The sequence below is a fragment of the Oncorhynchus gorbuscha genome, unplaced genomic scaffold (assembly GCF_021184085.1).
Source record: "Oncorhynchus gorbuscha isolate QuinsamMale2020 ecotype Even-year unplaced genomic scaffold, OgorEven_v1.0 Un_scaffold_807, whole genome shotgun sequence".
In the NCBI taxonomy this organism is placed as follows: domain Eukaryota; kingdom Metazoa; phylum Chordata; class Actinopteri; order Salmoniformes; family Salmonidae; genus Oncorhynchus; species Oncorhynchus gorbuscha.
This window is the reverse complement of record NW_025745817.1, coordinates 210105-227500: the sequence shown is the minus strand read 5'-3', so window position 1 is coordinate 227500 and position 17396 is coordinate 210105. Positions and strand designations below refer to the sequence as shown.

At 47.1% G+C, this 17396-nt stretch overlaps 2 protein-coding genes across 4 annotated transcripts in view; one reads left to right on the top strand and one right to left on the bottom strand.

Moving 5' to 3' along the window:
• The window catches only part of LOC124020305 (cytokine receptor-like factor 3), a 33876-nt gene extending 26264 nt beyond the window's left edge, over positions 1-7612 (top strand). For all 3 annotated transcript variants that reach the window (XM_046335657.1, XM_046335656.1, XM_046335658.1), the window contains 4 exons: positions 1909-2073; positions 6301-6439; positions 6527-6639; positions 7058-7612. In XM_046335657.1, the coding sequence (XP_046191613.1) occupies positions 1909-2073; positions 6301-6439; positions 6527-6639; positions 7058-7323 (683 nt within the window). In that variant the 3' untranslated portion in view covers positions 7324-7612. The remainder of the gene's footprint in view (positions 1-1908; positions 2074-6300; positions 6440-6526; positions 6640-7057) is intronic.
• Positions 7613-16311: 8699 nt separating this feature from the next.
• LOC124020309 (polycomb protein SUZ12-like) overlaps positions 16312-17396 on the bottom strand; it is a 36171-nt gene continuing 35086 nt past the window's right edge. The window contains exon 16 of the mRNA XM_046335661.1: positions 16312-16938. Coding sequence (XP_046191617.1) covers positions 16560-16938 — 379 coding nt within the window. The 3' untranslated portion in view covers positions 16312-16559. The remainder of the gene's footprint in view (positions 16939-17396) is intronic.

Here is a 17396-nt window from a genome sequence, read left to right as displayed (position 1 = left end):
AAAGGGACCAGCGACTGTCTCTCAGTGCAACAAAGGGACCAGCGACTGTCTCTCAGTGCAACAAAGGGACCAGCGACTGTCTCTCAGTGCAACAAAGGGACCAGCGACTGTCTCTCAGTGCAACAAAGGGACCGGCGACTGTCTCTCAGTGCAACAAAGGGACCGGCGACTGTCTCTCAGTGCAACAAAGGGACCGGCGACTGTCTCTCAGTGCAACAAAGGGACCAGCGACTGTCTCTCAGTGCAACAAAGGGACCAGCGACTGTCTCTCAGTGCAACAAAGGGACCAGCGACTGTCTCTCAGTGCAACAAAGGGACCAGCGACTGTCTCTTATGGCAACAAAGGGACCGGCGACTGTCTCTCAGTGCAACAAAGTGCAAGGGACCAGCGACTGTCTCTCAGTGCAACAAAGGGACCAGCGACTGTCTCTCAGTGCAACAAAGGGACCAGCGACTGTCTCTCAGTGCAACAAAGGGACCAGCGACTGCAACAAAGGGACCAGCGACTGTCTCTCAGTGCAACAAAGGGACCAGCGACTGTCTCTCAGTGCAACAAAGGGACCAGCGACTGTCTCTCAGTGCAACAAAGGGACCAGCGACTGTCTCTCAGTGCAACAAAGGGACCGGCGACTGTCTCTCAGTGCAACAAAGGGACCGGCGACTGTCTCTTATGCCAACAAAGGGACCAGCGACTGTCTCTCAGTGCAACAAAGGGACCAGCGACTGTCTCTCAGTGCAACAAAGGGACCAGCGACTGTCTCTTATGGCAACAAAGGGACCAGCGACTGTCTCTCAGTGCAACAAAGGGACCGGTCCTGATCCCATGAATCTGTTTGGGCCTGTGGATATGTTGTCCTAACCACAGAATTACATATTAGTACTACTTTATTAATAGAGCTTAATAATACTAATACTATATCATATTATAACGTGAAATATATTATAAAATGTAATTATATGAATGGTACATTATAATATGAATAATATGTTTGAATTGAATAGTACTTTATCATATGAATAGTACTTTATCATATGAATAGTACTTTATCATATGAATAGTACTTTATCATATGACTAGTACTTTATCATATGAATAGTACTTTATCATAGGAATAGTACTTTATCATATGAATAGTACTTTATCATATGAATAGTACTTTATCATATGAATAGTACTTTATCATATGACTAGTACTTTATCATATGAATAGTACTTTATCATATGAATAGTACTTTATCATATGAATAGTACTTTATCATATGACTAGTACTTTATCATATGAATAGTACTTTATATGACTAGTACTTTATCATATGAATAGTACTTTATCATATGACTAGTACTTTATCATATGACTAGTACTTTATCATATGAATAGTACTTTGTATGAATAATACTTTATCATATGAATAGTACTTTGTATGAATAGTACTTTATCATATGAATAGTACTTTATATGAATCATACTTTATCATATGACTAGTACTTTATCATATGACTAGTACTTTATCATATGACTAGTACTTTATCATATGACTAGTACTTTATCATATGAATAGTACTTTATCATATGAATAGTACTTTATCATATGAATAGTACTTTATCATATGACTAGTACTTTATCATATGACTAGTACTTTATCATATGACTAGTACTTTATCATATGACTAGTACTTTATCATATGAATAGTACTTTGTATGAATAATACTTTGTATGAAAAATACTTTATCATATGAATAGTACTTTATCATATGAATAGTACTTTATCATATGAATAGTACTTTATAATATGAATAGTACTTTATAATATGACTAGTACTTTATAATATGACTAGTACGTTCTAGTAGAATAGTGCTTTGTTAATGGTAGTTGATGGTCCTAACCTTGGTATCTTCCCCTTCAGGTCAGTACGAGGACACCTACATCGGGCCGGAGCAGGAGTTCCTGGTCCTACACCTGGACCCCCACACTGATCATCTGTTCAGGGTGTGTGCCCGGGGGGAGGGGCGTACCGAGTGGAGCCCCTGGAGCGTCCCACAGACAGGATACACCACACTGGCACCCCATGGTAAACACACACACCACAGGGTAAACACTCACACACTATAGGGTAAACACACACACCACAGGGTAAACACTCACACACACACCACAGGGTAAACACTCACACACACACCACAGGGTAAACACTCACACACTACAGGGTAAACACTCACACACTATAGGGTAAACACTCACACACTATAGGGTAAACACTCACACACTATAGGGTAAACACACACACACTATAGGGTAAACACACACACACTATAGGGTAAACACACACACACTATAGGGTAAACACACACACTAGGGTAAACACACACACACTATAGGGTAAACACACACACACAGGGTAAACACACACACACACCACAGGGTAAACACACACACACTATAGGGTAAACACACACACACTATAGGGTAAACACACACCACATAGGTAAACACACACCACATGGTAAACACACACACACACCACACACACACACACACACACACACACACACACACACACACACACACACACACACACACACACACACACACACACACACACACACCCACAGGGTAAACACTCACACACTATAGGGTAAACACACACGACTTGGTAAACACACACACACTATAGGGTAAACACACACACACTATATGGTAAACACACACCACATGGTAAACACACACACACACCACAGGGTAAACACTCACACACTATAGGGTAAACACACACCACATGGTAAACACACACACACACACACACACACACACACACACACACACACACATGGTAAACACACACACACACACACACACCACAGGGTAAACACTCACACACACACCACAGGGTAAACACACACACCCCAGGGTAAACTCACACCGCCCAGGGTAAACTCACCCACCCCAGGGTAAACACACCCACCCCATGGTAAACACACCCACCCCAGGGTAAACTCACACCCCCCAGGGTAAACTCACACCCCCAGGGTAAACTCACACCCCCCAGGGTAAACTCACACCCCCCAGGGTAAACTCACACCGCCCAGGGTAAACTCACACCGCCCAGGGTAAACTCACACCGCCCAGGGTAAACGCACCCACCCCAGGGTAAACACACCCACCCCAGGGTAACCCCCCCAGGGTAAACACCTCCCCAGGGTAAACTCACCCCCCAGGGTAAACTCACACACCCCCAGGGTAAACTCACACACCCCCAGGGTAAACTCACACACCCCCCAGGGTAAACACTATAGGGTAAACACTCACACACTATAGGGTAAACACACACCACATGGTAAACACACACACACACACACACCACAGGGTAAACACTCACACACTATAGGGTAAACACACACGACTTGGTAAACACACACACACTATATGGTAAACACACACCACATGGTAAACACACACACACACCACAGGGTAAACACACACACCACATGGTAAACACACACACACCACAGGGTAAACACACACACCCCAGGGTAAACTCACACCGCCCAGGGTAAACTCACCAACCCCAGGGTAAACACTCACCCCCCCCAGGGTAAACACCCCCCCAGGGTAAACACTCACCCCGCCCCAGGGTAAACACTCACCCCCCCCAGGGTAAACACTCACCCCGCCCCAGGGTAAACACTCACCCCCCAGGGTAAACTCACACCCCCCAGGGTAAACTCACACACCCCCCAGGGTAAACTCACACACCCCCCAGGGTAAACACTATAGGGTAAACACTCACACACTATAGGGTAAACACACACCACAGGGTAAACTCACACACCCCCCAGGGTAAACACTATAGGGTAAACACTCACACACTATAGGGTAAACACACACGACTTGGTAAACACACACACACTATAGGGTAAACACACACACACCACATGGTAAACACACACCACATGGTAAACACACACACACACCACAGGGTAAACACACACCACATGGTAAACACACACCACATGGTAAACACACACCACAGGGTAAACACACACACACACCCCAGGGTAAACACTCACACCCCAGGGTAAACACCCCCCAGGGTAAACTCACACCACCCCAGGGTAAACTCACCCCCCCCAGGGTAAACTCACACACCCCAGGGTAAACTCACACACCCCAGGGTAAACTCACACACCCCAGGGTAAACTCACACCCCAGGGTAAACTCACACACCCCAGGGTAAACTCACACACCCCAGGGTAAACTCACACACCCCAGGGTAAACTCACACACCCCAGGGTAAACTCACACACCCCAGGGTAAACTCACACACCCCAGGGTAAACTCACACCCTAGGGTAAACTCACACCCTAGGGTAAACTCACACCCCAGGGTAAACTCACACCCCAGGGTAAACTCACACACCCTAGGGTAAACACACACACCCCAGGGTAAACACAGACACCCCCCAGGGTAAACACAGACACCCCAGGGTAAACACAGACACCCCAGGGTAAACACAGACACACCTGAAGCAGATACAGGGTGATGCGTTCAACTCCAGGTTCTGCTGACACAGCGTGGTCTACGAACCTCAAAGTATGTCTCTGATGGTATTTCTGTGTCTCTGATGGTATGGCTGTGTCTCTGATGGTATTTCTGTGTCTCTGATGGTATGGCTGTGTCTCTGATGGTATGTCTGTGTCTCTGATGGTATGTCTGTGTCTCTGATGGTATGTCTGATGGTATGTCTCTGATGGTATGGCTGTGTCTCTGATGGTATGGCTGTGTCTCTGATGGTATGTCTGTGTCTCTGATGGTATGTCTGTGTCTCTGATGGTATTTCTGTGTCTCTGATGGTGATTCTGTGTCTCTGATGGTGATTCTGTGTCTCTGATGGTGATTCTGTGTCCCTGATGGTATTTCTGTGTCTCTGATGGTATGTCTGTGTCTCTGATGGTGATTCTGTGTCTCTGATGGTGATTCTGTGTCCCTGATGGTATTTCTGTGTCTCTGATGGTGTTTCTGTGTCTCTGATGGTATGTCTGTGTCTCTGATGGTATGTCTGTGTCTCTGATGGTGTGTGCTCGCGTAACCTGTAGACGTTTGTTGGTCTCGTGTATCGTGAGTCTCTAGCTCTGGTCCAGGGCATCAGTGTGTTAGGCACATAATAGTCAGGGCACTGGCTCTGGTCCAGGGTGTAATGTTAACCATTGTTGCTTGTGCAGCTAGCTAGTACGCACACACTAGCTACTTAGCACGCACTAGCTACTTAGCACGCACTAGCTACTTAGCACGCACTAGCTACTTAGCACGCACTAGCTACTTAGCACGCACTAGCTACTTAGCACACACTAGCTACTTAGCACACACTAGCTACTTAGCACACACTAGCTACTTAGCACACACTAGCTACTTAGCACACACTAGCTACCTAGCACACACTAGCTACCTAGCACACACTAGCTACTTAGCACACACTAGCTACCTAGCTTGTAATTTCACCTCCCGTGCTGTTGGTGTCAGTAAAGCACCGTCCTCTCTGGCATCACTCAACATCCTGTCTCATCTCCTGTGTCTCAGTGTCTGTGGCGTGAGAAGGTGTGTCTCCTGGAGCCAGACCTGTTGAAATGCAGTCAGCCTCGACTGAAGATGTACTGTTGTCATGGTTTCTGTCTTCTTCTGGGTGGTGTGTGTTTCTCTGACCGTGTGTGTGTGTTTCTCTGACCGTGTGTGTGTGTTTCTCTGACCGTGTGTGTGTGTTTCTCTGACCGTGTGTGTGTGTGTTTCTCTGTGTGTGTGTGTGTGTGTGTTTCTCTGACCGTGTGTGTGTGTGTTTCTCTGACCGTGTGTTTCTCTGACTGTGTGTGTTTCTCTGACCGTGTGTGTGTGTGTGTGTGTTTTCTCTGACCGTGTGTGTGTGTTTCTCTGACCGTGTGTGTGTGTGTGTGTTTTTCTCTGACCGTGTGTGTGTGTGTGTTTCTCTGACCGTGTGTGTGTTTCTCTGACTGTGTGTGTGTGTGTGTGTTTCTCTGACTGTGTGTGTGTTTCTCTGACCGTGTGTGTGTGTGTGTGTGTGTGTTTCTCTGACTGTGTGTGTGTGTGTGTGTGTGTGTGTGTGTGTGACCGTGTGTGTGTGTGTGTGTGTGTGTTTCTCTGACCGTGTGTGTGTGTGTTTCTCTGACTGTGTGTGTGTGTGTGTGTTTCTCTGACTGTGTGTGTGTGTGTGTGTTTCTCTGACTGTGTGTGTTTCTCTGACCGTGTGTGTGTGTGTGTTTTTCTCTGACCGTGTGTGTGTGTGTTCCAGAGTGGTGTCCAGGCAGTGAGGGCTACATCCTCAGCAGTAGAAGGAACATCGCCATGCGGAGTGACTCGTCCCCCTCTAAAGCTGGGGTTCTCTACTCCAACGCCCCGACCTACTTCTGTGGACAGACGCTCACCTTCAAGTCAGTACACACACTCCCTCTCTCTCCATCACAATCTGTAGCGTAATGTTATGCTGTGATTAATGTGTGTTTTGTGTGTTTGCGTAGGATCTCTGCCACCGGCCAGGTGGACAAGCGGGACAGTATCGGGGTGTGTGGGGGGTGTGAGGGAGAGACAGAGTCTCTGCAGAGGGACCAGGCTGTCTGCATCTCCACCAACGGTACGCTCAAAATCACTTTTTATTTTGGTAAAGCGTACAATTGCAACGTAGCAGCAGCGTTAAACGGTAGCAAAACGTCAAGATTTTTTTCTCACCTCTCTCTCCCTCCCTCCCCCCTCCTCTCCTCCCCTCCCCTCCCCTCCCTCCTTCTTCCTCTCTCTCTCCCTCCCTCCTCTCTCTCCCTCTCTCCCTCCCTCTCTCTCTCTCCCTCCCTCCTCCCTCTCTCTCCCTCCCTCCCTCTTCTCTCTCTCTCCCTCCTCTTCTCCCTCCCTCCCTCTCTCTCTCTCTCTCCTTTTCCTCTCTCTCTCTCTCTCTCCTTTTCCCTCTCTTCTCTCTCTCTCTCCTTTTCCCTCTCTCTCTCTCTCTCTCTCTTCTCCCTCTCTCCCTCTTCTCCCTCTCTCCCTCTTCTCCCCTCCAGGAGCAGTGTTTGTCAACGGTAAAGAGATGACCAACCAGCTGCCTTCCATCACCCTCGGCTCTGCTGTGACCTTCGATATGGAAGTGGTCAACCTACTTCCTGTTAGCAACAACAACCTTAGCGACGGAGGCAACTTCAAGCTGAGGGTTACGATTGGCTCAGGGAACCGGGAAGTGGTGTTTGATTGGCTGCTGGACCAGGGGGTGGACTGCCTGTTCTTTGGCTGCTCCTTAGCCCACCCTGGTTGGAAGGTGCTGGTGTTCTGAGGCTGCTGATTGGACAGCAGACCTGTCAGTCAACACAAAGGGACAAGCAGGGTAACAGTCCTGTCTGCTGGAGTTGTCCTGTCCCAAATCAACCCCTAGACCCAACCCCTTAGACCAGTGCTATTCAAACTTTTTTTTAGCAGGGACCCTATTTTGCTGTGTGCAATTTCTCATGAACCCAACCCAAAAATAATTTTTAAAAACCAGTACATTTTAGATTTTTACATCCACGAATAACCCTTAATTCATTACATTTACAAGAAACCAAAATAAATATACTTTTCAAATACGTTTGTATATTGTCTCATACAATAATCTGTACTCGTACTGTTTGTTTAGTGGGGGGGGGGGGCGATCCTGGCCTCGTACTGTTTGTTTAGTGGGGGGGGTTTAGTGGGGGTCGCGATCCTGTACTCGTACTGTTTGTTTAGTGGGGGGGGTCGCGATCCTGGCCTCGTACTATTTGTTTAGTGGGGGGGGATCCTGTACTCGTACTATTTGTTTAGTGGGGGTGGGGGTCGCGATCCTGGCCTCGTACTGTTTGTTTAGTGGGGGGGTCGCGATCCTGTACTCGTACTGTTTGTTTAGTGGGGGGGGGGGGTCGCGATCCTGGCCTTTGAATAGCACTGCCTTCAACACTTTGTTTCACCCTGGGAAAGGTTTCCTTTTTGTTTAGTGGGGGTTCCTCCTCTGATCCTTTCACCCTGGGAAAGGTTTCCTCTGGTTTGTTTAGTGGGAAAGGTTTCGATCCTGTCCTTTCACCCTTTGTTTAGGAAAGGTTCCTGTACTCGTACTTTGTTTAGTGGGAAAGGTTTCCTCTGTCCTTTCACCCTGGGAAAGGTTTCCTGGCCTCGTCCTTTCACCCTGGGAAAGGTTTCCTTTGTTTAGTGGGGGGCACCCTGGGAACCTTTCCTCTAGGGGAAAGGTTTCCTCGGTCCTTTCACCCTGGGAAAGGTTTCCTCTATTTGTTTAGGGGGGTTTCCTCCTGGCCTTTCACCCTGGGAAAGGTTTCCTCCTGGCCTTTCACCCTTTGTTTAGGGGGGGGGGGGTCCGATCCTGGCCTTTCACCCTTTGGGAAAGGTTTCCTCTGGTCCTTTCACCCTGGGAAAGGTTTCCTCCTGGCCTTTCACCCTGGGAAAGGTTTCCTCTTCCTTTCACCCTGGGAAAGGTTTCCTCCTGGTCCTTTCACCCTGGGAAAGGTTTCCTGGCCTCGTCCTTTCACCCTGGGAAAGGTTTCCTCTGGTCCTTTCACCCTGGGAAAGGTTTCCTCTGTACCTTTCACCCTGGGAAAGGTTTCCTGGCCTCGTACTATTTGTTTAGTGGGGGGTTTCCTCTGGCCTTTCACCCTGGGAAAGGTTTCCTCTGGCCTTTCACCCTTTAGGGAAAGGTTTCCTGGCCTCGTCCTTAGTGGGGGGTTTCCTCCTGGCCTCACCCTGGCCTCGAATTTGTTTAGGTTTGGCCTCTACTATTTGTTTAGGGGGGGGTCCTTTCACCCTGGGAAAGGTTTCCTCGTACTCCTTTGTTTACCCTGGGAAAGGTTTCCTGGCCTCGTCCTTTGTTTACCCTGGCCTCGTAAGTTTAGTTTCCTCCTGGCCTCGTCACCTCGTGTTTGTTTAGTGGGGGGGGGGGTCGGTTTCCTCATACTGTTTGTTTCACCCTGGGAAAGGTTTCCTCTACCCCCTGTCCTTTCACCCTGGGAATTTCTAGGTTTCCTCTGGTCCTTTCACCCTGGGAAAGGTTTCCTCTGGTCCTTTCACCCTGGGAAAGGTTTCCTCTGGTCCTTTCACCCTGGGAAAGGTTTCCTCTGGTCCTTTCACCCTGGGAAAGGTTTCCTCTGGTCCTTTCACCCTGGGAAAGGTTTCCTCTGGTCCTTTCACCCTGGGAAAGGTTTCCTCTGGTCCTTTCACCCTGGGAAAGGTTTCCTCTGGTCCTTTCACCCTGGGAAAGGTTTCCTCTGGTCCTTTCACCCTGGGAAAGGTTTCCTCTGGTCCTTTCACCCTGGGAAAGGTTTCCTCTGGTCCTTTCACCCTGGGAAAGGTTTCCTCTGGTCCTTTCACCCTGGGAAAGGTTTCCTCTGGTCCTTTCACCCTGGGAAAGGTTTCCTCTGGTCCTTTCACCCTGGGAAAGGTTTCCTCTGGTCCTTTCACCCTGGGAAAGGTTTCCTCTGGTCCTTTCACCCTGGGAAAGGTTTCCTCTGGTCCTTTCACCCTGGGAAAGGTTTCCTCTGGTCCTTTCACCCTGGGAAAGGTTTCCTCTGGTCCTTTCACCCTGGGAAAGGTTTCCTCTGGTCCTTTCACCCTGGGAAAGGTTTCCTCTGGTCCTTTCACCCTGGGAAAGGTTTCCTCTGGTCCTTTCACCCTGGGAAAGGTTTCATCTGGTGCAGCGATCTGTGCTTCCTCCAGGTATGACTGATGATTGGCTGAGAGGTGTCTGCTCCGGTATCAGAGAATCTCAGCTTTCTCCTCTTGGGCACCTGGATGGACAATGTACACAAAGCCCTTTCTGACCTGTCTGATAAGTTATCCTGCCATCTGATACAGACTGGTGTACCAGAACTGACCAATCATTATTATTTTTCAAGACACACTCAGGCTGTGCATGAAATGGCACCCTGTTCCCTACATAGTGCTTATGGGCCTGGGTCAAAAGTAGTGGACTATATAGGGAATAGGGTGCCATTCCTGTGCCCTATTTCAGATGCACATTCTCTCCAAACGTCCTAAAATGGTGTTTTTTAAACTTTTGAATGTGAGAACAGTAAGGGGGTGGTCTCGCTCAGAGAAGTGATCAGAGAGCGAGACGTTGCCTTTCATCAAACACTTGAGCTGCAAAGCATGCTGGTCTGGTTTACCACAGAATAAAACACCATCACTGTGAACAACGACTCACTCCAGAGATCGTAACCTCTTCTTCGTCGGTCTCTCCTCTCCCTGTCGACCCGTTTTCAGTTCTCTAGTGTGAGCAGAACTCATGCGGTGTACAAAGTGTTCTGAATCAGATTCAATGCTCTTAATGTGCTTTAAAAAAAAAAAATGTTTTTGTTTGCTAACAGTATTCACAACCATGTAATGTAACTTCACTTGTAGACATTGATGTACTTTCATGTGAATTTTTGGAGGAACTTGTGAGAGGTGAATTTATATTTTAAAACGACATCCCATTTCCTCTAGACCACTATAGGGACTAGGAGGCTGTTTTGGGTTGCTTCCTGTGGTTCTGCAGAGATGGTATGGTTGCTGTGGTTACAGAGCACTCTTCAGCAGACTGACTGTTGAGTTAGATGGTTCAAATTTAAATTAACCTTTATGTAACAAGGCAAGTCAGGAAAGAACTAAATGTTATTTACAATGACTGCCTAACCCGGACGATGCTGGGCCAAACCCTATGGGACTCCCGATCACGGCCGGTTGTGTGACAGCCTGGAAACGAACCAGGGTCTGTAGTGACGCCTCTAGCACTGCAATACACACAGTGCCTTAGACCGCTGCGCCACTCGGGAGTGTGACAGTTTCACATTTAAACAGGTTAACAGTGGTCATACGTACTGTAAGACAGTGCTAGATAAAAGCTATAGCTTGGATACAGTACATAGCTGTATAGTTACTCTGTGGCAGTGTTGCTTCACGTCCAAATCATCTGGATATCAGTGAAAGGTTGCCAATGGCGGTAGGGTTGTGGGGTTGGAAATGGAACCAGGCCACCTGTTATAGTGGGGATCGTCCTCAGCTGTCTGTCATCCACCACCCTCTTCATGCAAACATCCGTCTCCGATTCCTTTAACTGTGTGTGTGAGTCCCAAATAGCACCCTATCCCCTATCTAGTGCACTACTTTTTGACCAGGATCCATAGGGCCGGTCAAAAGAAGTGCATCAGATAGGGTGCCATTTGGAATGCTGACTGTGACTTGTAAATCAGGGTTGGGGCTCAGTTCCATTTCAATTCGGGAGTTTAACTGAAATTCCGATTTGCGTTAAAGTGGAATGTGAGTCGACTTCCTAAAATGGCATTGACCCCCAGTCCTGCTTGTTATCAGGCTTATTATTGACATTTGTGTATGTTCCTTCCTTCTGTACAGAACGAATGGCCCAGAAACATCCAATAAATTGCTTAGTCATCTATTTTTGGTTATTTTTTTGTGTGTGTCTGAAATATGAAACAATCCAAAATTGGAGCTACACCAAGAGATGGACAGAAGTCAGGATGTTGGGTCAGACAGGCTAGCAGACCATTTCTATTAGCCAGGGTAACAACGGGGTCTAAAATGTGCCGGCCCGTGTCATGTTTGGAAATACAACATTTGGCTGGTCTGACGGGCTAGTTGGGCACATTGCTACTGGCCCAGTCTGAAAAGTTATATTCTCGAGCTCGCTGAAGGTCTATCCCCCATCATAACATGTGAATGAGATAGTTACAGTAACGTGACCAGTAGTGTTAGAACCGTATCCATGAGAACGTGACCAGTAGTGTTAGAACCGTATCCATGAGATAGTTACAGTAACGTGACCAGTAGTGTTAGAACCGTATCCATGAGAACGTGACCAGTAGAGTTAGAACCGTATCCATGAGATAGTTACAGTAACGTGACCAGTAGTGTTAGAACCGTATCCATGAGATATCCATGAGATAGTTACAGTAACGTGACCAGTAGTGTTAGAACCGTATCCATGAGATAGTTACAGTAACGTGACCAGTAGTGTTAGAACCGTATCCATGAGATAGTTACAGTGACCAGTAGTGTTAGAACCGTATCCATGAGATAGTTACAGTAACGTGACCAGTAGTGTTAGAACCGTATCCATGAGATAGTTACAGTAACGTGACCAGTAGTGTTAGAACCGTATCCATGAGATAGTTACAGTAACGTGACCAGTAGTGTTAGAACCGTATCCATGAGAACGTGACCAGTAGTGTTAGAACCGTATCCATGAGAACGTGACCAGTAGTGTTAGAACCGTATCCATGAGATAGTTACAGTAACGTGACCAGTAGTGTTAGAACCGTATCCATGAGATAGTTACAGTAACGTGACCAGTAGAGTTAGAACCGTATCCATGAGATAGTTACAGTAACGTGACCAGTAGTGTTAGAACCGTATCCATGAGATAGTTACAGTAACGTGACCAGTAGTGTTAGAACCGTATCCATGAGATAGTTACAGTAACGTGACCAGTAGTGTTAGAACCGTATCCATGAGATAGTTACAGTAACGTGACCAGTAGTGTTAGAACCGTATCCATGAGATAGTTACAGTAACGTGACCAGTAGTGTTAGAACCGTATCCATGAGATAGTTACAGTAACGTGACCAGTAGTGTTAGAACCGTATCCATGAGATAGTTACAGTAACGTGACCAGTAGTGTTAGAACCGTATCCATGAGATAGTTACAGTAACGTGACCAGTAGAGTTAGAACCGTATCCATGAGATAGTTACAGTAACGTGACCAGTAAAACCATGTGAGACGTTAATGGTAATAGTACAAAACATCTTTATTATTTTAAATAGAAAACATTTTCTATGACTCCTTTGTTACTCAATTCCAACGTCCAGCTGGTTTTAGGATGTTGGTGAACAAAGTCCTGTTTTTCTTTTGCATTTTCTGATCTGGGTTCGCTAGAGCAAAATGTTGCTCCTTTTTCCTGAAGTGACATATATATATATATATATATATATATATATATATATACACAAACCTGGGTCATGTTCATTGAGGCACACTGTAGAAAAACGTTTTGCAACAGAAGATAAGTGTTTTATTGGATTAGTACAGATAGTACCTCCAACTCCCTCGTTTTGAGTGCTTTCTAACGTTTTGTGCCAAATGAACATGACCCTAGTCAACATACTGCACACAGCTACAGAACGTAGGAACAGCTTCCTTTGTTTGGGTCCTGATTGATTGCAATGGAAATCACATGTTTAGATACCATTCTGCTCCAGCCATTACCACGAGCCCGTCCTCCCCAATTAAAGCTGCCACCAACCTCCTGTGGTCCATGCTACTTTTGACCAGGGCCCGTCCTCCCAAATTAACGCTGCCACCAACCTCCTGTGGTCCATGCTACTTTTGACCAGGGCCCGTCCTCCCCAATTAAAGCTGCCACCAACCTCCTGTGGTCCATGCTACTTTTGACCAGGGCCCGTCCTCCCCAATTAAAGGTGCCACCAACCTCCTGTGGTCCATACTACTTTTGACCAGGGCCCGTCCTCCCCAATTAAAGCTGCCACCAACCTCCTGTGGTCCATACTACTTTTGACCAGGGCCCTATGGTACACTATATATATAGGAAATAAGATGCTAATTGGGACAGTTTCACAGGTGAAGAAAACAGTAGAAAATCTGCAGCAGATCCAACTCCCTTTGGTCAGGAAACTCACCAACATTTAACTCTCCACTGTAATACTTACTACAGTTGATGTCCAGCAGGTCAACATGTCACCTTTCTGAAGAGGTCAACACTGACCGGGCCAAATTACTCCAACGTAGTAAGAGTGCTTCCCAAATGGCACCTCATTGCCTATAAGTAGTGCACTACCCTGTGGACCCTGGTCAAAAGTAGTATACCAGATAGGGAGCCATTCGGGACCCTGCCCAAAAGCAGTGAGTGGCTGCGGGTGCTGCGCGGTTTCAGCTTGATGATGAATGTGGTCATGCAGTGTAACTGAACCTTGACCTAATGACCTGACGACCTCAAAAGATGACTGTGATCTGTGCTCGCTGAGATCATCTGACTTGTCCTGACTGACTTGAGTGCTAACCAGACCTGAGTTTAAATACTCAATCTGTGCCTGAATCATCTGTCTAGTAGCACCATTGGATCCTGTGACTGACTTGAGTGCTAACCAGACCGGAGTTTAAATACTCAATCTGTGCTCGCTTGAGGGCCTGAATCATCTGTCTTGTAGCACCATTGGATCCTGTGACTGATTTGAGTGCTAACCAGACCGGAGTTTAAATACTAGATCTGTGTTTGATTGAGCTTGCCTGGATTAAATGGACCTAAAGACTAGTCCCAAAACTGCAACTCCCCTCCCATCTAGCACTCCAGGCAGGCTAGAGCAAACGTTAAAGACTCCAAATAGTATTTGAACAGAGGTCTGACAGCAATACACATTTAGTTTAGGATGGGGGGCAAAGTGATGTCTCTACCCTGAGCCAGACACCTTCTAGTCCAACAACACTGTTTCCAAGAGCTGGACTTCAGACCAGTGTACCGTCCCTCAAGTTTAGCCTCAAAATGGCCCCCATAGTAATAAACATAACAATCAAATGTTGAAATTCAGAATGCATCATCATTACAACCAACCATTCCCCTTAATAACAATACAATACAGCAGAGTCTGTCCGTCATCAGGGTTGTATTCATTAGTGCACACTGTAGCAAAAACGTTTAGCAAAAGAAAATGAAAACAAACATTTATATTGTTCACGTAGTCCATCCCAAGTGAAGACAAGTCTTTTCGGTTCATCTCTATAATTAATATATATATATATTTTTTTTAACGAGTTTGTCCCAAAGCAAATATCCCAAATGGCACCTTATTTCCTATCTAGTGCACAGACGCCCAAGTCTGTCTCAAACAGACACCCAAGGAAATAAGCTTTAAAATCTGCAACATTTTAGGGGTGTGAACCATTTGTGTCATGAACAGTGCTTGTGCCCATAGAAATGGATGTTCCCCAATGCTGGAAGAGGGACCTGAGTGAAACAGTTTGGGAACCACTGATCTATATAGGACCCTATGGGCCTCGGACCAAAGTACTAAAGCCTTGTAACAGCCAGAACGGCCCAGAGGGCAGGAGCCCACCTCCTGCTTCTGTAGTGAGGCAGCTTGATGTACAAGTACCACTTCTGGACAGAATGCTAATCTATAGCAGACAGCTTGATGTACAAGTACACCCCCTGGACAGAATGCTAGTCTATAGCAGACAGCTTGATGTACAAGTACACCCCCTGGACAGAATGCTAGTCTATAGCAGACAGCCTGATGTACAAGTACACCTCCTGGACAGAATGCTAGTCTATAGCAGACAGCCTGATGTACAAGTACACCCCCTGGACAGAATGCTAGTCTATAGCAGACAGCTTGATGTACAAGTACACCCCCTGGACAGAATGCTAGTCATAGCAGACAGCTTGATGTACAAGTACACCCCCGGGACAGAATGCTAGTCTATAGCAGACAGCTTGATGTACAAGTACACCTCCTGGACAGAATGCTAGTCTATAGCAGACAGCTTGATGTACAAGTACACCCCCGGGACAGAATGCTAGTCTATAGCAGACAGCTTGATGTACAAGTACACCCCCGGGACAGAATGCTAGTCTATAGCAGACAGCTTGATGTACAAGTACACCTCCTGGACAGAATGCTAATCTATAGCAGACAGCTTGATGTACAAGTACACCTCCTGGACAGAATGCTAGTCTATAGCAGACAGCATGATGTACAAGTACACCCCTGGACAGAATGCTAGTCTATAGCAGACAGCTTGATGTACAAGTACACCTCCTGGACAGAATGCTAGTCTATAGCAGACAGCTTGATGTACAAGTACACCTCCTGGACAGAATGCTAGTCTATGGCAGACAGCTTGATGTACAAGTACACCTCCTGGACAGAATGCTAGTCTAAAGCAGACAGCTTGATGTACAAGTACACCCCTAGTCTATAACAGGGCCTGGTAAAAAGTAGTGCACACTAGTATAAAGGAATATGGTGCCAGTTGGGACTAAGTTATTGCTAAAGTGATATGTTGACAGACCTCATGGTCACTGTAACGTCAGTCTAATGACATCAAAGCAAGTCTGAATAACCAGACATGGGGAAAAACTAGACCAAGGTTTCCCTGCTATAACCAGTGGGACTGTGTGTGTGTGTGTGTGTGTGTGTGTGTGTGTGTGTGTGTGTGTGTGTGTGTGTGTGTGTGTGTGTGTGTGTGTGTGTGTGTGTGTGTGTGTGTGTGTGTGTGTGTGTGTGTGTGTGTGTGTGTGTGTGTGTGTGTGTGTGTGTGTGTGTGTGTCCAAATTGACTTAAATGATTCTGGCCCACCACCTCTATACGGTAAACCCAACACCCAGTGCTTGTTTGGTATGATGTCATCAGGAGTCTCTCTTATTATCCCCTCCAATCACCACCAACACCAACACACCCTCTTTCACCCTCCACTCAGCCAATCACCGGGCATCATTTTAGATACTCATCACTCCTCCAGGAGAGGGCCGGAGGGTACCTCACAACTTATGCCTCTTGCTCGGCCTGGACGTTTCCACAGCAACAGAACTACCAGCTTCATCGCCATTTCCATTCGTGCGGCCATTACCATGGTTACTCTTACCATCCGTGTGGTCGTCATTACATGTGGCATAGTCGGGTTGCAGCTCAGACGGAGACTCCAGCGCTGTCACCCAACACTCTCCTCCTTCCTGCTGCTGGATGTGTCGGAGGCGTGTCATGGCCTGGTTGATGGTTGCCGTGGTAACCAGTTTAAAGTCATGCATGCTGACCAGGTGTAACAGGAAGTTCCTACAGAGGTTCTTCCTGGCAATGTACGCACCGCAACCTTCCACAAACGCCAGACATGCTCCGTTCATCTGGTTATCTGCTATGTAGCTGAGGGGCAGAGAGAGAGTGTGGGGGAGAGAGGGGAGGGAGAGAGAGTGGGGGGCAGAGAGAGAGTGGGGGAGAGAGAGAGTGGGGGTAGAGAAGGAGTGGGGGAGGAGAGAGAGGGGGAGGGGGAGAGAGAGGGGAGGGGGGGAGGAGGGAAGAGAGAGAGGGTGAGAGAGAGGGGGAGAGAGAGAGAGGAGGGATTAGAGTAGGGATGTCAAACGTTCAGCCTGCACCACAGACACTATGGAGCCTCTAGTCTAGAGCGCCTGGTTAATACGAATTCATTTGGGGCAGCAGGTAGTCTAGTGGTTAGAGCAGGTAGTCTAGTGGTTAGAGCAGGTAGTCTAGTGGTTAGAGCAGGTAGTCTAGTGGTTAGAGCAGGTAGCTAGTGGTTAGAGCAGGTAGGTTAGAGCAGGTAGCCTAGTGGTTAGAGCAGGTAGCCTAGTGGTTAGAGCAGGTAG